Consider the following 24,412-nt stretch of genomic DNA (forward strand, 5'->3'; position numbering starts at 1 on the left):
ATTTGAAATAATTAACAACTTCAGCAAAGTTGCAGCACATAAAATAAATCCATATTAATAATCAGCATTTTGAGATATCATCATCAAAGTCCAATAGGAAGAAATAGAAAAAGAAATTAATTTTAAAATAACTGTAGACAATATAAAATACCTGGAGGTTTAATATGAAATGCAATTACATTTTTTATCTTTATTTTATTCCAATAACAAATTTACACCTAAGTTTTCCAAAGTTTTTACTGTCTCCCTCCCCTCTTCTTTCCCCACTCCTGGAGATGACAAGCAATTCCACTGGGTTATACATGTATTATCACTCAAAACCTATTTCCATTTATTCATTATTAATAAATGTAACCCCAAATCATATACCACAATAAACAAGTGATAAGTCACATGTTTTTATCTGCATTAAGAAATTATTTAGTGAAATAAAAGTATTTTTAAAAAGAAATGATGAATGTTATGAATACAGAGAAATTTATATGAATGAATTCAAGTCTGAGGAAGCACTACCACAATGACTAATGTGTAGAGAACCACCACATTCACAAAAAATGAAAAGTGATCAAGACAAAGTTATCAAGATCAAGCTGAACCTTGAGAAGTAAGAGAATATCCTCAATCCCCCTTTGGGGAATAAGAGCTCGACAGATCTTACTTACAAATGCTTTCAAATTTTTTCAGGGTATTGATTGGTTATGTTGATTTTTTTCCCTCTTTTTTGTTTGTTCATCTAAAAATATACTATTTGTTTTATGGAATGGCTTTCTAAGAAAAGGAGGGAGGAAGATACTCGAGAAAACTATGATGATGTAAAAAAAACTGAATACTGATAAAATTATTTTTTAAAAGTGAATGCTCCCTGAGGGTGGAGACTATTCGCCATTTTTCTTTATATCTCTAGCACTTAGCACACTGCCGAACACACAGGGATTAATAAATGCTTAATCACTGATTGAGTGATTGATTGAAGTAAGAAAATCAAGGTTTCTTTGATTTTGCAACTGATTCTATTCTACACCACCACTATTTTGTATAAGTACCTAAAATCACCTTCCTTTGTCTTTAAGTTCAGTTTAGAAATTCAGTTTCAAAAGTTCAGTCTTCCTCTTTAAGTTTAAAAGTTTAATTTTATCATTGAAACATTTTTACTAAAAGGAGTCTGCTACCTTAAATTGAAGAGTTCATTTTTTCTAGAAATTACTCTTAGTTGAAGTAAACTTTCTATCTCTACACCAATGGCTTATCCTTGAACAATTAGTAAAAATGTGTTGTCTCTTAAGTTCACTCCATATCAAAGAAGTCTGTTATCTCTGTTCCACTAATAAGCAGACAGACTCTATCAATCAACCTTTCCTGACTACAGTATGGAAGGAGTTGTTATTAGTCCCAAATGTCCAGCCAATCATATTGGTTTTGCCACATATGCTATAGGCTTTGTAGCAAATCATATTATTTTGCTCATCCATGATGCTACCTTCTAGTTTTTGAAGGCTCCTCCTTTTAGTAATAAAAATGATCTGTCAGCTGTCATCCAAGGTCTTTTAGCTTACTGAGGAATCGAGAGACCCCTTTTATTGGTTATTCCTAGCCTCGCCAATAAATTGATTGTGCTCAGAGTTTTGGGTCTCAGTCTTCCTTACTTTCAATTGCAACAGAAGGCACTGCCTGTAACTACAGGTGAGGAATAAGAAAGGTCTCTAGTGCCTCCCTCTCTGTTATCTTAGTCTTGGGTTTTCATGGAATCACAAAGCCGTACCTTAAACACGTCCAACAGAGTTTAGTCCTTCTAGAACTCAATGGTCAGTCTAGTTCTTCTAAATAAACCCTTTTAACTTTCAGCAACAGGACATTTCAATGTTTTGGAAGCAACTAAAAGAAGCTTCCAGTGGTGCATATTTTAGGTTCACATTGTGTGGAGTGAGAAATTAGCATGTTATTTTCAAGTATATTAGCGATATGAATATCTCCAAAATGTATATGCCCAGGACCCCATAAAGAGCTAAATAAAGCTGGTCTCTCTGAGATGGCATCCCTAGCAGGATAGGATTGCCCACCCCATTCAGAATACATCAGCCTCTTAATTAACTTTGGCCTGAGGGAGACAGAAACAACTAATGTCTTTACATACCATACCAGGTATTTTTGGTTTGGGGGGAAATCTTTTGAGTGTGTACTGTAAATAGGTTCAAAACTACAGTTTAGTGATATAGGACTAAGTTTTAGGACCAGCGGCTGGGCTGATGGCCTCTTCCCTGTTCTTTAACCCCCTTGCCCAGTTTAACCCTTGGCCGCTTTAATTTTGCACTCCTAGTCCCCCATTACCTCTTACTGACCCAGCCTATGCAATTTGCATTGAGGTGGGTACCTGCCCAGGAAACCAGGTGGGCAGGAGGCTCTGGAAGGCACTCTCAATTAGCCCTGCACCCCAAATGTTCATATGTAGATTGGGGCCAGATTCTGACCCTAGATGTCAACATCAGCTAGGGGAGGCTGATTTGAAGGAAATCTCCTTCAGGATCTGACCAGGGTGCATGTGTCAAGATGATGTCATTTAGCATGAGGGTTGTTTTTTTTTTCTATAAATAAGGGGTATTTCTGTAAGCTGAGGGCTTTTTGTTTGGGGCTTTGGGACTTTTTTACTTTGGGAGCTTATAACTTTGGGGCCCTGCTTTTTCCTTTCTCTCTGCTGCTCACTAAAGCGTTTCATTTTGGAAACAGCTTCCTGGGTTTCTTGAATAGTGGCTAAAGAGGGTAAACCTTGAAATCCTCAAGGTCCTCTCAATTTCCACCCCATACAACACTGATCCTACCAAGCAGAATTATCATGCAGAAACATGAGTGACTACCTGATGCTCTGTCGTTCTTGGTCAACATATCTGATCTGTGATGAAAGCATCGCCTTGTGAACCTTGATTTCTTCGGTTCGCTCTTCCATCGCAGTATATAACTGCTGCTTTCGTTTCTCCAGGGAAAGGACTTCATCTGCTTTGGAGTGAAGCAGTTCTCGGATCCTTTTCACTTCTAGCTTCTGAAGATTGTCTTCAATCAACAAGTCCTACCCAAAAAGTCACATTGAAAATCAAAACCATTGAACATCAAAGCCTTCAAAGACATTTCCCCACCTTTGTCTTGACCAGAAAAATAGAACAAGGGATGATATTTTCAAGAAAATGTAATTGCTACAATGGATATAAGTTTCAGGCTTTCCTAATACACAACAGTAGGAAAGTAATATTCCTAAAAACATTTTGTAGAAAGTACTGTACTAAGTACCATTTTGCTAGTCTAACAAACACCTTATAGGAACTTCTACTTACAAAAAATGACTAGTAAAAATCAGCCAAAAAGTACAGAGAAGAGAACATAAGGAAGTTCAGGAAGAAACACAGACAAGCAAGACAGCTTTGAAAGTTATATGTTAAACAACCAAAACCTTAGTTCTAATGTAGCATTTGAATCATTACCTGTTTCATGACTTTGGCTTTCTGTAATTCTTTTTCTGATCGTTCAATGAAAAGGTTGAGTTCACTTATTTTGTTCAAAAGATCAGTTTTTTCTACACTGGTTTTATATGCTGATTTCTTGAGAAAATAGAGGTCATTCTAATGAGAGAAAGGAAAAAAGAGATTCCAATGACTTCTCTGTTGTGGGGGGGAAAAAATCATCTTGTACAAATTACAAGTTCCTAGTATCATTTTCTCAAGTCTTATCAATAGTCTGTCTTCCCTTACTTTTCCAAAGAGAAACTGACTGCTATTGCTATCACCTAGATTAATAAATGTTTTACCCCTCCTATTCAATTATGACAGGGAAGTCTTAAATTTATTTTCAGCCTTGATTTCCTTATCAGTATATGGAGAGAATTGGACTAGATGACTAAGATAAATCTCTTTGAGCTTTAAGTCTTTCATTGGAACTCTTATCCAGGGAGAAGCTGGGTAGCTTAGTGGATTGAGAGCCAGGCCTAGAGAAAGGAGGTTCTGAATACAAATCTAGCCTCAGATACTTCAGAGCTGTGTGATCCTGAGCAAATTACCTAACCCCACCCCACATCCCCATTGCCTGGCCCATACCACTCTTCTATTTGATTCGAAGACAGGAAATAAGTGTTTAAAAAAAGAGCTCTCATCTGTAAATTTGCCAACCAATTCTTGAACTAAATGAAATTATTGATCAACTCAGAGAACTTATTGACATTCAAGTTGTGTGCAAGATCAATAGTTTGTTATGGCAGTGGTTTAATATCTAGGATCACCTCTAATTTAAACTATTTAGTTGATTTAAAATATAAAAACCACCCTCCTCCTGAAAAGGGGCTTTAGGGAGAAGGGGGCAGGAACATAATTTATTCAAAATAATGCTTAGATTCATTTAATGAGAAAATAAGTATAATTTATTCCAACTTTTGGCCTCTGAGTGGTTTACTTCAAGCTGCTCCTGTTGCAAGCCATCTGGCCTTTAAGCTACTAACATACACTGATCCTATGACTGGTAAGAAAAAAAAATACTGGGAAATAACCCTTTTCCCCCTAGATTCATGAAAAGTTCCTTCTTGCCCCATCTGTCCCATGTACTCTGATTTGGACAATTCATGTCACTTGCTTCATTCCACACCTTTTTAGACTCAAGGCCCACTTCTGTGAGTTTTTTCCAGCTTCACTTTATGCCCACTCTGATCACTGTTGGGTTCCATTCAACCCCCCATATCTGTTCTCCACTTTCTTTTTAATTGAAGTTGGAATTCAGGGTCTATGACCATAAGTGATTCCAGCTCTACCTTGCCTCCATTGTCTTCTCTCTGCCTGGAGCCCATCTCCTGCATCACTTCTATTGAGAATCTGTTCATCTCCCAGGACTGATTCTCTGAGTCTGTCTACTTCATTTCTTTCTTTTCCCTAGCAGCAGGACCAAAGGCTTCAGCACGAGACAGAGGGGACCATAACTTTTCTCCAGAAGGGTCTGATTCTACATGTATCTCTATTATATGGAGTTCCTTGACCTTCTTTGTGTCCTGGAGCCCTTTGGCAGTCTGGTAAAACCTATGGCCTGTTCTCAGAATAATGTTTTTAAATGCATAAAATATGTAGGTTTACAAAGGAAACCAATGATGCTGAAATACAATTATAAAAAAAAATTTAATATATTTACCATGGGGCAGCTAGGTGACTCATTGGTTGGAGAGCCAAGCCTAGAAATGGGCAGTTTGGAGTTCAAATCCGGCCTCAGACACTTCCTAGCTGTGTGGCCATAGACAAATCACTTAACCTCCATTCTCTAGCCCTTATTACTCTTCTACCTTGGAGCAAATACACAATATTGATTCTAAGATGGAAGATAAGGGTTTAAATTTTTTAAAAGATATTCATAGGGACAGCTAGGTGACTCGATAGATAGAAAGCCAGGTCTGGAGATGGAAGATCCTGGGTTTAAATCTGGCCTCAAATACTTCCTAGCTGTGTCACCCTGGGCAAGTCACTTGACCCCATTTCCCAGGCCTTACCAATCTTCTGCCTTGGAACCAATACTTAGGATAGATTCTAAGTCAGAAGGTAAGGGTTTAAAATAAATTTTTTAATATATTCACAGACTTTAAGTTAAAAATTCCTTCCTCTAATATTTTTTTCCAGTTCAGAAACAGGGATAATTCTCTACTCTATGACATGAATTTTTAGTATGATGACAAATCTAAACATATCAGTGAATATTTTTATGAAATATTAGTTACTCCTTAAGGACAAGACATTTATTAGTGAGGAAAGAACTTAATTTTAGGTTAACTTGACCTTTTAAAAAAATTTCCTTGTTCTTTTCTTTGACTCTACCATATTTTGATTGCCAGGAGAAGGATTAGAACAACCACAAGTCCTGTGATATATGAAAATGTACAAGAAAGCCAAAGGGGCAAGAATGGTTTGGTCAGGACCAGTTTTGTTCCTTAGAAGGATCACCAGACTGGAACAACCTCCAGGAGTGATGCAGAGTTAGAGGAGCAGAGCCAAGAGAACATTGTACACAGAGACTGATACACTGTGGTATAATCGAAGGTAATGGACTCCTCCATTGGTGGTAATGCATCAATCCTGAACAACCCAGAGGGGTACAGGAGAAAGAACACTATCCACATCCAGAGGAAAAACTGTGGGAGTAAAAACACGGAAGAAAAACTACTGCTTAATGACATGGGTCGAGGGGATATGATTGGGGAAATAGACTCTAAATGAACATCCTATTGCAAATTCCAACAACATGGAAAGAGGTTCTGATCAAGAACACATGAGATATCCAGTCAAACTGTGCGCTGGCTATGGGAGGCGTGGGGGAAGGGGAGGGAGGAAAAGAAAATGACTTTTGTAACCAAGGAACACTGTTTGAAATAAAAAATAAAGATTAAAAAAAGAAGAAGAAGGATCACCAGGAATGAGCAGCTGAGATCAGGATCAGACACCCCTTGTGGGTAAAAGAGTGCCATCTCATTTATTGTTCCCCAGGCTAGTTTCATCCACCCATTTGGGGTCACTCAAGTTATTTAGCAACAAGATGTCCACAAAAAATGCTCCAAAATTTTGGAAACTTTAGGAAAAGATTTTTCATTTCTAAACGATTATATCTTCAAAAACATCTAAAAGGACAGCCCTATTCTGCCTTATGCAGGGATGCTCAGAAGGTTCTGTGGATCTTGCTGTTCAAGCCAACTGAAGATCCCAATATCAATCTCTTACTCAACACTATTCTTTCCAAGCAGTTCTTGATTTCCCTGCCAAAGGAAGAGCTACAAGTAGGTTCAAAGAAGGACAATCTCTAATATATTTGTGAGTGAATCAGAAAATAACATTTACCATATTCCTCTAGCAGCAATAGAAGAGAATCATAACTGTGTTAATCACTAAAGGTATTAAAGTCAGTCATAACTAGCCCTACATTTTGTGAGTGAATGAGTCAGTTGCTTAATATGAGGCTTAAAATAAACTAATAATTTGCTACAATTTATCACAAACTTTTCACAACATAAAAGCAATTTGGAGCAAATTACATCAAGTTTCTTGATCTGGGCGTCCAGGAGGTCCGATGTGTCTTTTTTCTCATCATAAATGACTTTAAGGTCGGTAAGTCTCGCTTCAAGGTCTAGCTTTTCTTCAACATTAAGTTCTCCCTGGAGTCGTGACATTCGTCTTTCTATTTGTTGAATATAAAAATCCTGTTTGGGATAGTAAAAATAAATCAATAAGCAAACAATTACAACTATTTATTTAAAGTTTTAAAAAACTGTGAACATTCTGGGGGTTTTAGCTTCAGAGAGGTCATTTAATCCTGACACTGTAGCCTACAGTGGTAGTGTACAAGCTGGTCCCATGATCTTTCTCCTGGGGCAGGTATTGGTGAGTTGCCTTCAGGGATGAGGCTGTGTACTAGGGAGTAATCATCTCCCAGCAAGATGAAGCACTAAGCAGAGAATGGGACCACCAAGAGACACTGATAAAAAGGGGGACACTCACAGAGGGAAGGAGCAAAAGTAGTGCAGGGATTGGTACGAGTCCTTTTCTAGCACTACCCGAGGAATCAAACACATCAAAAAGTTGAGGGAAAGGATGGCTATTAGATATTAACATAAAATACATACACATAACTAAGAAAAGTTACATACATAGAATATAAATGAAAAAATAATTATTTTTAACCTCTAGCACTGGAAAATATAGCTACTTCATGGGCAGTCTTATGATGAAAAAGAAAAACCCACAAGACTTACAGAAGTCTTTTGAACCCAACATACATCATGCAAAGAAATATGTATACATATATCTATGTATGCAAATATATAAAATAAATCTCTAAATGGTAATAAGGTGAAAGGGACCCAGGAAGCCTTGGCCAAAGTAGGAAAGGGATGACTAGGCCTCCTTACTACCACTCTCTAGGCCTAGACTTAGTTTCTGGCTTATTTAGAGCCATGAAACCCGCTTTGGTTTTTGGAATAGGCAGGTGGTATGGACAAGTTACCTAGGATCATTTATTGCTCTCAAGAAGGTTCAGGGATAGACAAAGAAAACGGAGTTTACTATGAATAAATGCAAGTAGAAAGAGATTACTAGTTACTGTCATTGCAGAGAAGGCACTTGTTAATACACATTAATGTAAATAATGGATGCAAATGAGAGGCATCTTGGCATACTGGACAGAGCCAGCCTTGAGGGCAGAAAAACCTGGATTCAAGGTCTACCCCTGCTCCCTTTGAAATAGGGATCTTACTCTTTGACTAGAAAAAGTTGTCTCCTCTCTCCTCTTCTGTGAATAGTTGAGTTTGAGGGGAACTAGACTTCTTCAGAATCCCTGATCTTACCTGAGATTGTGCTTCCAGCATCTGCCTGCTCCATTGATGAGTGGAGACCTTCGGTGCCCTAAATCCACAATTGGTGCTTTCTTGATATAAAGAATATTCTGACTATCATTACTCTTTTTTTCTCCATTTAAAAAAATTTATTTAACTGATTAATTAAGAAAAATTTTCCATGGTTATGTGATTCATGTTCTTTCCCTCCCCTCCTCCCACCCCGCTCCCATAGCCAATGCACAAATCCACTGGGTTTTACATGTATCATTATCACCACTCTTATAAAAACTAGCAGGTTGATGTTTGCAGGAGTTGTATAGTACACGCACCTGATTATACATGATTTCTTGCTGCTTCAGGGTTTCTAAATCAAGTTTGTATAACCGGCGGTTGAGGTTCTTTATAGTGGAACGGGTTCCATCGATTTCTGATATAGTAGATTTCTCCTCTTCTGTTGCAATTTGTAATTTCTTAACACTCTTGAAAAGCACTTCCTTTATTCTACTCAAATGATCTTCTACATCCTGGGGATCAAAATTAAGTTAATTCACTGAATAATAGCATCCTGAAATTCTTTACTTACAGAGATTCAAAGTCTCAAAATGGTGGCCAACTTCAGAAGCCCTTCTTAACTGACTCAGCGTGACCCAATCCTATGACCTGCCAAGGTGGTCTGCGATGCCTAAATTCCTTGTGAGGTTGACTGTTTCAAATGGAGACAAAATGCTTCCTCTTGAATACAAAGGATCATAAGAATTGGAGTCCAACTGCCTCATTTTGTAATTTTAAAAAATTGAGGCATCCTTATCAGATTTCCAGGTGTCACAAAGCTAGGGGAGATGGCTAACATTGGATAACCGAGTTAGGAGCCAAAAAAGATCTTGGCACATTACAGCATTGGGCTGAAACTAGTACAATAAAACTCAATGGAGTAAAACGTAAAAGTCTTACACTTGGGTCCAAAAAAATGGCTTCTCTAGAATAAGGAGGAAGATGTGTTGCTAGAAAGCAGTTTATGTGAAAAAGATCTAGTGGTTTGAGTAGGCTGCAAGCAGATGAACCATGAATGTGATCTAGTTACCAAAAAAAGACTATAAAATTAAATTATGATAAAAAGGATGCTGGTCCAGGACAGTGTTTGGCACAGGGCCTGGTACACAGCAGTGTTAGTGCTTATGGGTTGATTGGTTGACTAGGAAAATGATAGTTGTGTCTTCCCAGACTGGACCACACCTAAAGTACTGGATTCAGCCACAGATACCAAATTTTCAGGATACTGAAAAATCAGATAGTTTCCAGTGGAGGGCAACGAGGGTAGTAAAGAGCCTTGAGTTTATGTTCTAATTGTTGGTCAAGGGAACTGGAAATATTTAGCCTGGAGAAGAGATAATGTAGGGAGGACATGATGATCCCATTTAACTTTGTGAAAGGTTGTCACAGAAGGAGGGCTAGATCTGTGCTGTTTGGGCCTGGAACAAAGAACTAGAAGCAATGTCTAAAAGTTGCAAAAAGAAAAAAAATTTAGACCTGATGTAAGGAAAAACTTCCCAATACAACCATCACCTCTCCAGAATTAGAATGGTTCTTCCTCTGGATAGTGGTGTCAAGTGAAGGCTACACCATTATTTGTGGGATCTACTGGGGTGGGCTTGGGGAGTCTTGGATGATGAAGTTAACAGCTGAGATGGACAGGAGAGTAAAAGGCACGATCAAAGGGAAGATGGTCAGAGACATGCGAGTGTGATGCACATAGTCTACAGCTCCCTAAACAGGTTACCTTAGGACCCATGAGGTCTCAGAGATAACAACAGGGCAAAGCCACAGCCAAGTGACACAGGGATGAATTCTGGCCCAGAGGAGGAGCTCCTAGACTCCCTGGAGTTGAATTCTAGGTTCTGTAACTAAGAATTAATCAGGCCTTAGAGATCTAATTCATCTCTCTCAGTTCAAAGACAAAGAGATGCTAAATCTAGATGCTTCCTGTCTTATTCTCATCATGCCCTCACTTCCCAATCCTTTGCAGTCTGGCTTCTGACCTATCCATTCTCCTGAGACTTTTTCTCAAAGGTAAGAAAGATCTCTTCCCAACTCAACAAAATTACTAAATCAATATAATTCCTTTTTGCTGTCCTGCTCTCCTTGAAGTCTCTGCAGCTTCTGACCCCTCCTGACCATTCTCCTCCCCTTTCTTCCACATGGACAGTCTCTCCTTTGGCTTCCCTAAAACTGCCCTCTTATGGCAAGTCTCTTCCCTAGTCTAGTCTGGTCACTCCCCAATGTCTGTCATTCATCTTCCACTCCCTAAATAGGTGTCCACCAGCACTCATTTCTAATAAGACATCAAAGGATTTGAACAAATATTTCTCAAAGAAAAAATGCAGACTATTAGCTCTGTGAAAGATTGTTCCAGATCTCTGAGAAACATTTATCAAGCCCACCCTGAGGTTCTACCCCTGCAGCCTACACATAAAATGAACCAAAAGTCAACATTGCAAGATTTCAAAGAACCAGCACATCTGTGCTACGACAAGAAGACGCCTCCAGAACATCCTCAGCAAAAGTGTGAGACCTAAAAGTACTGTAAAAAAATTACACATATTTTCAGGCTTCTTAATGCTGATTTTTAAAAATCTTCATTTTTCTTTTCTTTGTCTTTAAAAATAGTATGTATTGGGACAACTAGATGGCTGAGTGGAGAGAGAGCCAGGTCTGAAGATGGGAAGTCCTGGGTATGAATCTGACCTCAGACACTTCCTAGCTGTGTGACCCAAGCAAGTCACTTAACCCTAATTACCCAGGCCTTACACTCTTCTGCCTTGGAACCAATACACAGTATTGATTCTAAGACAGAGGGTAAGGGGTTAAAAAAAAAAAAGAAACCATCCAGGTACCATTTTGCCTACGCACAGTAGGGTATGCTAAGTACCCTCTGAAAGTTCTACTTAATTCTGATTCTGATACTCTGATTTATTCCCCACTGCTTTTTTTTTTTTAATAAAAAGTAAAACTTCTAGTGAACTTTACCTTGACGGCCTTTTCCTCATCTCTTATCATCGTTTCCATTCTGATAGCTTTATCTTCTACACTCATCGTTTTGTCAGTGATATCCTTTAGTTTTTCGGTGAGCATCTGATTATGTTCTTGAGTGGCATGTAGCCTAAACACATCATTCAAAGAAAGATGAGCAGAAAACTGAGAAACAAATTGTTCAGAAAAGCCACTGAGGGCAACTTCTTCTGACTAGAGAACCATTGTTCTCTGAAATGGATTCAAATAGTATTAACCCAATTAATTTTTCTATCAACCAATAACAGATTAGGTGGGAAAAGTTTATAAAATCTTAAAACAATTTGGCATCTGACACATGGGAATTGTAAAAAATATCATAGTTATGGAGAAATTAAATATTGCCACTTGCTAGAAGTCATCTCCAATTCTTTGTTGTTGTGGTTTTTCAAAAAGGCTTTTCTGACTATTACAAAAATGAATAATACAGAAATAGGTATTGAGTGATAATACATGTATAACCAAGTGGAATTGCTTATTGGCTCCAGGGGGAGGAGGGGAGGGAAGTACAGGAGCCATGTAACCATGGACAAATGCTAAAATAAAAATTTCTTTTAAAAAGGCTTTTCTTACGTTTCAGTATTTTCTTGAATTCTTTTCTTCAGACTCATCACCTCCCTCCTAATGGCTTCCAGATCATGTGAAGTTCTAGTCACGGTGGCTTTGAGAGTGTCCAGCTGAGGGTTAGGTGGCAAAGTAAAGAAACATTTTAACTCAACAGCTTACCTGGAAATGTTTCCCACCATTTCTAAGAGGTTCCATTGCTCGTCATGATGACAATTTATCCCAAGCCTCCCCCCCCCAGACGTACAATATATTTTATAATATAATTGATTGACATAGTGATATAGTGTTTGCTATTTTATCAGTAGAAAAAAATGCATATGTGCATATATGTATTGAAGAAAAGTCCAAAACTTTGGACCATTATCCCTCTGACCACTCATACGATACACATTCCAATATTCTCTCTCTCTCAAAAATTTTATTTTAAATATGAATAATCATAAAAAAGAAAATACAAGTTTTAAATACTTGAAAAATGTTTAAATTTTACTAATAAATGAAGAAATGAAAGATGCTTGCTTGTGCCTATCAAAATCACAAGGATAAATGATGCCAGATTCATTGATTCAACTATGAGAACATGAATGCCTTTATATGCTGATAGTAGCATTGCAAATTGGTTCGTCTTTCATAGAACAATCCTCCAAGATACGAATCACAATATAATTCTATTATTGGGAATAGATCTCAAGGAAATAATTCTAAAAAAAATACTAAAAAATGTTTATAGCTGTATTACTTGGAATAGAAAAATGGGAAGAATCTCAATGCCTAACAGGTAACAGTTGAACAAACTATGGCATATCAAAGTAACAAGGTTAATTTCATTTAAAATGGCAAAAGTGAAGAATATAAAGAAATATGTTAAATATGAAATGAAAGAAGTTTAAAACCAGAACTAGAAAAACTTTGTTACCTACAACTAAAAGATAGACTTTTATAAATAGGGCTAGCTTTGTAGAAGAGTTTAGGAGTTACTAAGTTGTTTCTGTTATTTATGCTTAAACATTTTTTTGTTCTAAACAATTTTGATTATATTTTTAATTGGTTTTTATTTCATGCTAAGTATAGTTATAATAAAGACAATATATTTAGAGTATATTATAAAGTATAAGACAAACCCCAAATTATATTTGGGAAAAGGTCAGTCAATTATATGTTCTTTTCCCTGACAGACTAGCCTTTTCAACACTGTCTTTCATACTTTATTAAATCCTGACTTAAAATGTGGGGGGTTTATCCAAAATTGGAAGCAATATGGTGTTTTTAAGTGGTCTCTGAGAACACGGTTTGGAAATTACTTATGAATAGATAAAGACCTTTTTAATGAAAGTCCCAAACTGTGAAGTCTCCTGACACTCAAGTCACTTTAGCCTCTGATTCCACTAGTCTTGCACAGGACAGTCAAGCTAAGGCATCTGACTCAGTCAAGCAACTTTGATTCCATTAAGTAAGAAAGAAGAGATAGCTAGGAAGCTCTCTTTGAATCAAGAATCAAGAGGGTTTTTTGGCCATATCTTGTACCCCCAACAAACACACACACACACATACACACACACACACACATACACACACACACACACACATATCTCTAAGTACCTCATCCTGGAGCTGCGATCGACTGGCATCACAATTTTGATATTCCAATCGAAGTTTCAAAGCTTTACGATCAGCGAGAGTAATTTTCTTCTCATACTCTGCATTGTTTTCTACCTCATTCTCCAAGAATTTGATCTTTTCCTTAATCATGTTTTCTTTGGCTCTTAACTCCTGCTTTACTGTTGCCAATGTCTAGTGAATAAAAAAGCATAATTTTAGTAAAGGATATTGGAAAATATATCATATTTTCATCTTTTGCTGAATTGTTTGTTTTTTCTGAAATTTCCTTTAAGAAAAAATTCTGCCAAAAAAAGTCCTCAAAGGAGGCAGCTGGGTGCCTCAGTGGACTGAGAACCAGGCCCAGAGATGGGATGTCCTGGGTTCAAAATCTGGCCTCAGATATTTCCTGGTTGTGTGATCCTAAGCAAGTCACTTAACCCTCATTGCCTAGCCTTTACCATTCTTCTGCCTTGGAACTAATACATAGTACTGATTCTAAGGCAAAAGGTAAGAGTTTATTTAAAAATCCTCAAAGTATCAAAGAAAAATTATTTTTAAAATGCAAAAATGCTATTCTCCCATTAAAAAAATATAAAATCAGAATCTCACGGTTGAAGAACTCTTTTAAGCATACCCCAAAGTTGAACAACACACTTTTTGTTTGAAGATTTCCCATGAGAAGAAACCTTTTCTTCCAATCCCTTCCAATCTCCACTCTTGTGGCAACAATCTTCTCTACTTCTCAACAGTTCTCATTCATAGAAGTCTTTTCTTCCCTCAAGCCTGAATTAATTAATTTTAAAGCATTTATTATTGACTATATTCCAAATACTAAATTCTAAGGGAAAAACACAAGCAAGAAAAACCAATCACTATCCTCGAGCAGCTTCCATTCTAATAGGATAAGACAATACATATACAGAAAGGAATGACCAGAGAGGAGTCTTATGGAAAGAGAAGTCAGAGAGATGGTGACTGATATCATGGGGCCATTTTAGGAATAGTAATATTGATTTGATGACTGTTTCTAGAGGTAAAATTAGAAAGTATGTTTGGTGAAGGGGGAAGGCAAATAAGAAAGGAATTGGGCATGGCATTAGATGGTCTGGAAGTGGTGATGGTGGCCTGACACTGGCCTAGATAAGGCAAATTCTCTTGAATTCTAGATCTGTTTCTTGGAATTTTCACAGTGGTCCAGGCTCTGCCTTCTGGGGCCAATAAAAACAAATCTTTTCCCCTCTTTCCTATGTCCGCTTTTCAAATACTTAAAGGTGACCATCACGTCTCCTTGTAGGTCTTTTTCTTTCCAGGCTAAACATTCCCATTTCCTTCCACTGCTCCAAGTGTCATCTTCTCAACCACTCCTTTACCAGCCTGCTCACCCTCCCACTGGTCACCAGGTTATCATTCATATCATCCTCAAATGTTATGTCCAGAAGTGAATCCAAACTTCATGATGTGATCTGACCAGAGAGAAAATATTAAAACTCTTCCCTTCCCAGGTATGAGTATCATGATTCCTCTTGCTGCCCAAGTCTGAATTAGCCCTCCTGGTGGCCCCACCATAATACAGACTGGACACTGACTAAACTGCCCCCCTCCATTAAAGGAAGTGAATTATGAGTAATAACTCTTAGAATTCTGTGCTTTACATTGTGAAGGATCAGTAGGGGGCAGCTAGGTGGCTCAGAGGATAGAGCTAGACCTGGAGAAAAGAGGTCCTGGATTCAAATCTAGCCTTCAATACTTCCTGTATCCTATGTGACCCTGGGCAAGTCACCTAACCCCTAGTGTCTAGCCCTTACTGCTCTTTTGCCTTAGAACCAATATATAGTATTGATTATATGATAAAAATTAAGAGTTGAAAAAAAGGACCTTTGTTTAATTTTCATTATGCCCTTTCCAGTCCAAATATCATACCCATTGGCAGGGTTTCTAGGGCCATATTCAAACCAGTACTTCTCTAATAGGCATTTAATATATTCCTGCTTATTGATCAATTTCTCTTTATAGGAATTATTTCTCTCTGTGCTTTCAGGATTCCAACCTTGCAAGGTTCATGGTACTCCTAAAAACTTCTTTTTTAGGTTTTTAATCCTTGGAACTTCATGCTCTCTCTGGACCTCCCAAAATGCTCTCCATCCCACAGCCCAGTGTTGACCATAGAGTAAGTAAGCACTTAATGATTGCTCTTCAATTCACTGTTTCCCCAAATCTAAGATGAATGTCAGACTGGTCTTGGCTTGCCCCTACTTCTCTATCACAAATTCAAAACTTAAGTGGTTCCTTAGCCTCTGGCTCCTATCATCTCCACCCCAACAACCAGTCTTCTCTCTTGCTAGCAAGAATCAGATCCTTAATTCCCCAGTGGTTCTTCCAGCCTCTGAAGGATGAAATAATTATGGAAGCAAGTTGAATAACAGTTGGCCTCTCTCTGCTTTGGGCTAAGAAAGTGACTGGGTAATTCTCCATACTGCTTTGTCTCTGGTGCTAGGCTTGTGACTTATTTCCTAAAATCATTTATTTCCTTCTTCTGGGAGGTCTACTGGATGATGCTCCAGTATCACTTCTGTTCTTATCTCCACTGATCTTTAACCCAGTAGTCTCCACCAGCTCACCTTCCTTGCTCCTAGATTTCTTCCCACATTTTTTTAATATTCAAAATTCTATTTTGAGTTCCCCTTCTCTGTATCCTATTCCTTTTTGATCAGCTATATTCCAGGCAAGAGTCTCACCTCTCCAACTTTCAAATTTATAACTAGATATGTCATAGTCAAACAACATACCCAAAACAATGTTATCTTTTCCCCCAAACCCACTCCTCTTCTAAAATCCCCCATTACTACTGAGGGTACCACTTGTCACCCTATATTGAAATCTTCATATCACACTCTTCTTTACTCTCGATCACTGTTTATGTCCAATCAGCTGTCCAATCCTGTTCCATCTCTAAGCCAGGCCTCACATATGCCCCCTTTTCTCCATTCACAAAGCCATCAACCTAATTCAGGTCCTCATTACCTCACACCCAGACTATTGCAGTAGCCTCCTACTTGGTCTCCCTTTCTTATGTCTTTCCCCTCTCCATTCTATCCTCCAAACTATAAAGTGATTTTCCCAAAAAGGAAAGGTCTGGCCATGTTACTGACCTATTCCATAAATTTCAGGAGCACCTTCTTATCTGCAGGATAAAATAGAAATTCTTCTGTTAGTCTTTTAAAACTCTTCACAATCTGGCCCTTTCCTACCTCTCTAGACCTTATACATTATTCCCTTCAAGTATTCCACTATTCAGTTATACTAGCCTGCTTGTTAGACTTCACACACAATGCTTCCTCTCTCACCTCAATGGCCTTGCACTGGTTGTCCCTCATGTCTCTCTTTTTTAAAATTTTAATTAATTAAAAATTAATTTTAATTTTAATTAATTTTTACCAATTACATGTAATAAAAAATTTCTACTCAAGTTTTCCTAAGTTATATGATCAAAATTATCTCCCTCCTCACTTCCCTTCCCCCTCCCAGTGCTGGCAGGCATTTTGACCTGGGTCATATCATGTCCCTCTTTATCTCAATGTCAGAATCCACAGCTTCCTTCCAACTCAGCTCAGCTGCCATTATTGTCCATGAAGCCTTTTCTGATCTGTTTCCTCCTCCCACCCACCCCAGCTACTAGTGCCCTCCCTCCTACATTGCATTTATTTTGTATATATTCTGCATCTAGTTAGATAGGTCCATGTTATCTCCTCTGTTACAAAGTAAGCTCCTAGAACACAGACATGATTTCCCTTGTCTTTTCATCTCCAGCATTTAGCACAATGCCCGACAAGCATTCTTCCTTGTTTTCCCTTCATCTGCTACCTGCTCCCTGAGAGCCCATTTGAAGTTGCCATAAGGGTAGAGCAATGTGACCGCTCAGTGTGCTTTGATGGGCTGGGGGCCACCCACTGCCACCCCACTGGAAAGATGGAAGAACATTAGGCCTTGTCAGCTGTCCTGTTCCTACATCTTCCAGACCCCTGGCATTGCCCTATGACCTACCAATGCACTCTTAAGGGTCCCAGGCCTTACAATTCCCCCATAACAGTGGGCCCATAGGATTTCTAGACTTTTCACCTGTCGCTGCAGCCACTCTCCCTTATCATCTTTCCCAATTAGAACATGCCCTTGAACACAGGAACAGTCTTGGCTTTTCTACTAGTATCCATAGCACTTAACACAGTTCCAGGTACATAGTAAGCACTGCTTTTCCCTATTTCATTCCTATTTCTAGCTTATATCCCTTAACTCTACTTTGGGCATTTATGTACAGATATCTGAAGGCAGGCACGGGTTTTATTGCTGGCTGCATCTTGGATTTTATCTCCTGTGGATTTCAGAGTCTCCCTACAGTTATTCTTCTGCCTTGGTTAGCCAGGGAACCTAAGGTAGTTTACCTACCTTGATACAAATACAGAGGCAATTTCAGTACCACTCCCACTCCCACCCCGATCCCAGCTATGGCTTCTTTGAAATTTGTAAGATTGATTAGACAAATTCATTGTGCTTCTTTCTTTGCTAGGAGTCTCATGCCCATATTTTACTGTGGTCCCAAAATCCAAATCGCAACATTAAACACTATCTTCTAAACCAGTTATTTGCTTCTCAAATCTTCCTCTTTTGAAGCATTTGCCTTCGATTGGCTGTAATGACAAAAATATTACCCATGCCCCTAAAGCCTTCAGTTTCTTGCCAAAGATTTCACAGGCACAAGCATTTAACATGGTTTGTAGATGTCTTCTGGCATTATTATTTGTGCCCATGTGAACCACCAGCAATAAGTATTAGTCATCCAGTTTGACAAGACTTTGAAGGTTCTCCATCCAATACTGGATGCAGGCTACAAGAAGACTAGAAGATCTCTCTATTGTTATCAGCATGACAAATGGCTTCCTTGATACCCTTCCCCAAAGAGCTATCAACCAGCACCACTCAGATCTTCTATTTAGCAGCACCTAAAACTCCATATCCCCTTTTCTGTGAGCAAAAGTATCACTTCTTCCTCAGAGAGAGCAGCTCTCTTCCCTTCTGGAGGTCTCCAACTTATTTCTTCTAATGTTCTTTTGCCCTTTGTCTCCAGGGAACAGTTTTCCACCCTCCAGTTTCCTGACACAGGGCAGAAATTCACTCTACCCTCTTTAGATCTGTTTTCTTCTTTATTTTCCTATTAAAGCTCTTTTACTTTTTAAAGGAACATGTGAGTCTCCCTGATAACTGGCAGAGTGCAAAGGTGATTCTTCAATTCCTCCACCTGCTCCTCTATGAGGGAGATCAGCATGCACTTTGAAAAGAGAGACCAGTCAATTGGCCATGCACAGATAGAAACATTTTTATTCATCCTGCAAAACCTCCCTGGGTTTCCCTACTAAAAGGAAATGAAATGCTCGATCCTTTGTTGTTCTTTTAAAATAAAATAAAATAAAATAAAATAAAGCAAAGAAAGGAAAACTTTGGCCAGTTTTATTAAAGAATACTTTTGTAAAGTTTACTTTTCCTTGGTCTGGTGACATGTGCCCAAAGGATATCAGTAACCTGAATCAATGATACAAATTTTGTGTTCATATTCTATGATACTTTCCATATGTAGTATCTAATTAAATGTTATTGCCACCGTACTTGTTTTGGCCAATGGAGTTCATGTCAGTTTATTCAGTTCCTGATTTCCTTAAGCCCATTTGGCTAGAAGGCCAATTTGTCTTTCTCTTAATTATCTGATCATTTTAAAGTTCTCCTTGTTATTCAATTTCTATTTTCCACCTTCCAATGAAGGACCAATCACCAGAAACATGTCACCTCACTAGCCAAGGAGCAAAGTTTCTATTGTCCTTTGTAATGGCTCCTCTGTTGAATAGCTGCAAGTCAATTGCTTGGGAGAATCTCCAGCTCCAGAGCCATCACTCTCCTGTCTTCTCAGTTGATTTCTTCTTATCTTGTTAGCACCTTCCATAATACACACAACTTCTTAAAGCCAGGCTCTGAAGTGATCTGTTTCGCTTTATATCCCTGCAGTAAATGTAAGCCCCATTGAGGGGAAGGCCTAGTCCATTTGTGCCTTTATACACCAGAACCTAGGATAATACTCGGCACAAAGGCCAGACTTTAGAAATTCACTGAACTGAAACTGAATTGTCTAAAATAACTGAATCCATCTTAGAGGTAATTTTCTAAATACTTTTTTGCAGTTAGAAGTAAATGAGTCAAATACAGAGCAGATTAGTAAAAGTACAGGACTGAGTGATTTACCAAAGCACAATGGTCGATGTCTTTATCTCGTTTTTGCATCTGCTCAATTGTGTTCTCCCACTGTCTAATAAGTTCCTTCCTCTCACCGTGAACCCTTCGAAAATCTTGGGCTGCTTTATCCAGCTCAATCTGCAAAATATTAAAACAAAAATGCACTTCTGAGGTCTCAGTCTTGTGACAAACAGTAGGCTCAAGTCAATGACAGTCAAGTCTACAAGCATTTGTGAAATGATAACTATGGGTCAGAAACTCGGCTAATCAGAGGTGATACCAAAAAAAAAAAGGAAAAAGGGCTCTGCTGTCAAGGAGAGGAGGAAGACGAGGAGGAGAAGTAGGAGCAGCAGCAGCAGCAGAACTCACAGAGCACCCTCAAGTTTCCACATTCTCCAAAGCACTTTACAAATATTATTTCATCTGCCCCACCAGCCCCTGCAACCCCCTTGGGGGCAAGAGTTCTCATGATGAGCACATTCCTACAGGGGAGACAACTGACAAGGCAGGAGGTTATGGAGGGCTGCATCTCTAGCCTTACCAACCTGGGCAGACATTGTCTCTGTCAATTCTTCATCAAGTGCCTTCCGTTTTTCATTGCAATCGATCGTTAACCTTTCTATCTGAAGCATTAATCTCTGCACATACAAATATCAATAGTTAATTACTCATTGCCTAATAAGCTGTTAGATCCTGGGTCCCATGACATCTATTCAGTATACAGAAAACTAAAAGATAGATGGATGTCCTCATTCTAAGTGACTAAAATAATGATCAAACTGACTGTACACAGACTGCTGACTAAAGGAAATGATGTCCACATCAGTCATAATTCGTTTTCTATTAAAAAAAAATGAGTTTCATTTTTGGTCATATTATTTGATGCTCACTGTGGACTGGATCTTCCTATTCTTTTCTCAAGAAAAAGCATTCAGGATCCATAGGTGGGAGCTTTCTCTAATCTAAAGGCCTTGGACCCCTACATTTCTTACTGATAAACTAGATTTTCTTCTATATTTTTCATCATCTTCCCCAATATCCACTTATGCATTGAATTCCCCAAGTATTAGAATATATACTGTCTTAATTTGGACATCATGGAATTTCTCTACCTTCTCATATTCTGCAATGGTCTTTCTCAGAATCAGAATTTCTGGGTAGAAGGGACCTCAGCAACCATCTTGTCCAATCTACCCTAAAAAAAAAAAATTAAGGGGGCAGCTGGGTAGCTCAGTGGATTGAGAGCCAGGCCTAGAGATGGGAGGTCCTAGGTTCAAATCTGGCCTCAGACACTTCCCAGCTGTGTGACCCTGGGCAAGTCACTTGACCCTCATTGCCTAGCCCTTACCACTCTTCTGCCTTGGAACCAATAGGCAGAAGGAAAAGATTGAAAATAATAATAATCCACATTCTGAGATACCTAATAAGTGGTTATCCAGACTTTACTCCAAGACCCCCAAATAAGGGGAACCCTAAAATCAACTCCATTGACATTTCTTCATTTGCTTCACCAAGGACAGCTTTGGAGCCTTCTCACTGTTCCTTCAGTTACTGGACAACAATCTCATACTTAGGGGACCAACATTCATGGACAAGCTAAAAACTATCCCATACCCTTAGTGCTCTTAGCCTCTCTTCCCAACTTTACCACTATAGCGGGGAGTGGCCAGAGGCCCAAGACTGAGTTCATTTTTTATTTTTCTTTATTTCATGGGTTATCATGGCCAAAGAATTTATCCTCAAGCAGCTACCCTACCAGAGAAGGTTCACTCTGAACTTGGGTTCATAGGCTGGGCCTTGGAAAATAAACTTAGTCATAATTATTAAATAAAGGGATTTAACCACAAAAGGGTTTACAGCTTCTTCAAGCTATTATTGTATTTTTAATTAACCCACCTCTACAGTTAGGCTAAGTTGGACAGTACTAATTTGCTTAAATTTTAAAACAGTAAAATTGGTAATATCTGAAAAACTGGTGGCAGTTGTGACTTCAAAACAGCAATGTTATATTTAAACAAATTGTAAACAGATATTGTTTTCATCAGGTGTTTATCAGTGAGAGAATCACTGATCATAAATTTATTGGTTATTGTTAGCCTCATCAATAAATTGATTTTTCATACCCAGAACTCTCAGAATTCCATTCCTCCATCACAAGCTTAACAATGTCTTTTTATAATCACCCTGATTCTGTTGTCATCTTGTTGGGTATACTTCTGGAGGGCAAACGCATCACTGTCTTTATGAGCAGACTCCTCTAGCCATGCCTCCAGAGCTTGTTGATCCCAGTTCATCTGACATCTCAAACACTCCAGTTTTTGAGAAGTTTGAAATATGACGTTCTAATTCCCAAAAAAGAAACATGAAATGTGTTAATCATGTAAAGAAACTAAATGAAAAAGCTTTCAAAACAGCTTTACTTGGCTGGATGTATGAGTAAACATAGATTTAAATATCTCTAATATTCTATAATCTATATAGATATCTATATGATTTTTTAAAAAACTTCTGGGAAAACTGGAAAGCAATTTGGCAGAAAATCTGGCTTAGACTAACAACTTATAGTGCATTCCATAATGTATATAAATGGATATATGATAATAATATTAAAAATTATACTACTAAAAATAAGAAGACAGCTAATCATGGGAAATGTATTCTTAACTAAACAAAGGATAAAAGCAATTACAAAAAATAACATGGATAATTTTCATTACATGAAACTGAAAAGCTTGTGTACAAAACAAAAACTAACATACATAAGGAAAAGACGTGGTGGAAGGAGAAAACATTTTTATATCAAATTTCTCTGATAAAGTTTGGTATCCAAAACATATAAACAGTTAATAAATATATTTGACTAATAGTCATGCCCCAAATTGTCAAAGGATATGAACAAACAATTCTCAAAAGAATTGCAAAGAACTCACAATCACATGAAAAAAGGTCCAAATCACTAAAAATAAATGTAAATCAGAATAATTCTGTGGCTTTACCTCAGATCCTAAAAATGGGCAAAAACAGAAACGATGAAGGGGTTGGGTAAGGATAAGCACACTAATACATTCTTGATGGAGCTGTGAGATGGTGCAACTGTTTTGGAAAACAATTTGGAATTATGCAAATAAAGTGATAAATGTCCATATCTTTTGAACAAGAAACTTCATTACAAGGTTTGCACCCCAAGGAAGCTATCAATAAGAAAAAAGTCCCCCAATACTCTAAAATATTTATAGCATGCTTTTTTGTGATAGCTAAGAACTGGAAACAAAGTAGATATCCATCAGCTAGGGAATGACTAAACAAATATTGTTACATGAATGTAATGGAATAAGAAAAAAATGAGGGTGATAAATACAGAGAAGCCTGGAAAGATATATACGAATTGATGCAGAGTGAAATAAGGCAAGGAAATAATATATCCAAATAACTGCAACAGTGTAAGTGGGAAAAACAAACATACACCAACAAACAAAGTAAACATAAAAAAATGATAAATATCACATGGAACTTGAATGAAGAGCTTTGAGAAGACACCCCCAATCTACCCCTCTATAGAAGTGGGAGGTTCCAACATGTTACATATTGTACATATATTAGGACTTTTCATTGTATTGATCAGACTTGTTGATTTTTTTCTTCTCTGAAAATGCTTTTTGTTATATGAGATGGCTCTCTGGAGAGGGGAAGAATACTTGGGTTAACCTTATGGTGCTGTGAGAAACAGAAAATATCAATAAAAACTTATTTTTTAAAAAGACAAAAGTTCAATAGAAAAAAGAAAAGAGATAAACAGCAGAAAGAGAGGAGAGAAGATCTATGTCTTCCTTCACTGTATAATCTTCTATAGTAATTTGTATAAATGTCAAAGAATGTTTTTTTTTGTCTTTGTGCCCACAAAAAAACTCATAAATACCCCAAAACTGACAACTCTTCTCCTTCCACTGTGCAAATGAGTCAATGATGCATTATATTTGCAAAGATTGGAAAATATTTTATCAGAAAGTTATCAGTAGCATAAAATGTTAAATAAGATCAGGCCACATACTTCTATTTCAGCTTTTCTTTCTCTGAATGAATTCATTTCTCGTTCCATTCGGCGAATCTCATCCTTCACTCGTCCCATTTCTCTAACGGCAATGGCCTTTAAGTGGTTTTCTGTCTCAATCTCATTCTTTTTGGCTCTGCAAAGAGACTGCAGAATAATATTCACAAGAGAGAAAAACATTCCATTTTAATACTACATCAAATTATCTCCCACAAAAAGGGAGCCCAAGAGACTTCAAACAAAAGGTCTAAGCACTGCTAACCTATTTCTCATCCTTCTGAAATTGGTGCCAGGTCAGACTTGGTCATGATAGGATCACTTAAACATGGCCTAGTCAGGGATATGATCATGGAATATTTTATTTTGAGGCAAAACCCAGAGAAAATATCGATGGCAATAGTTTCCCATTGCTATGTTGGTCAAGGAACGGCATGCCCCAGTAGAGAAGGGATCAGCCTCAGAGTCAAGAGCTGGGTTCAAATCATACCCTTAACACATACTTGCTGGATGAGCCTGATAAAGTCACC

General features: G+C 37.9%; 1 protein-coding gene across 4 annotated transcripts in view; it reads right to left on the reverse strand.

Annotated features, from left to right (window-relative positions):
- CCDC39 (coiled-coil domain containing 39) overlaps nucleotides 1-24,412 on the reverse strand; it is a 50,061-nt gene that overhangs the window by 20,703 nt on the left and 4,946 nt on the right. For 2 of the 4 annotated variants that reach the window (XM_001368371.5, XM_056807578.1), the window contains exons 3-13: nucleotides 23,886-24,032; nucleotides 22,021-22,179; nucleotides 20,383-20,475; nucleotides 19,847-19,975; nucleotides 13,565-13,756; nucleotides 11,972-12,075; nucleotides 11,357-11,489; nucleotides 8,662-8,856; nucleotides 7,034-7,198; nucleotides 3,468-3,605; nucleotides 2,850-3,058 (exon numbers count right to left, since the gene is read on the reverse strand). In XM_001368371.5, the coding sequence (XP_001368408.2) occupies nucleotides 2,850-3,058; nucleotides 3,468-3,605; nucleotides 7,034-7,198; nucleotides 8,662-8,856; nucleotides 11,357-11,489; nucleotides 11,972-12,075; nucleotides 13,565-13,756; nucleotides 19,847-19,975; nucleotides 20,383-20,475; nucleotides 22,021-22,179; nucleotides 23,886-24,032 (1,664 nt within the window). The remainder of the gene's footprint in view (nucleotides 1-2,849; nucleotides 3,059-3,467; nucleotides 3,606-7,033; nucleotides 7,199-8,661; nucleotides 8,857-11,356; nucleotides 11,490-11,971; nucleotides 12,076-13,564; nucleotides 13,757-19,846; nucleotides 19,976-20,382; nucleotides 20,476-22,020; nucleotides 22,180-23,885; nucleotides 24,033-24,412) is intronic. The other 2 variants (XM_056807579.1, XM_016425206.2) reach the window with 2 other exon arrangements.

Source organism: Monodelphis domestica, chromosome 8, assembly GCF_027887165.1.
Source record: "Monodelphis domestica isolate mMonDom1 chromosome 8, mMonDom1.pri, whole genome shotgun sequence".
Classification (NCBI taxonomy): Eukaryota; Metazoa; Chordata; class Mammalia; order Didelphimorphia; family Didelphidae; genus Monodelphis; species Monodelphis domestica.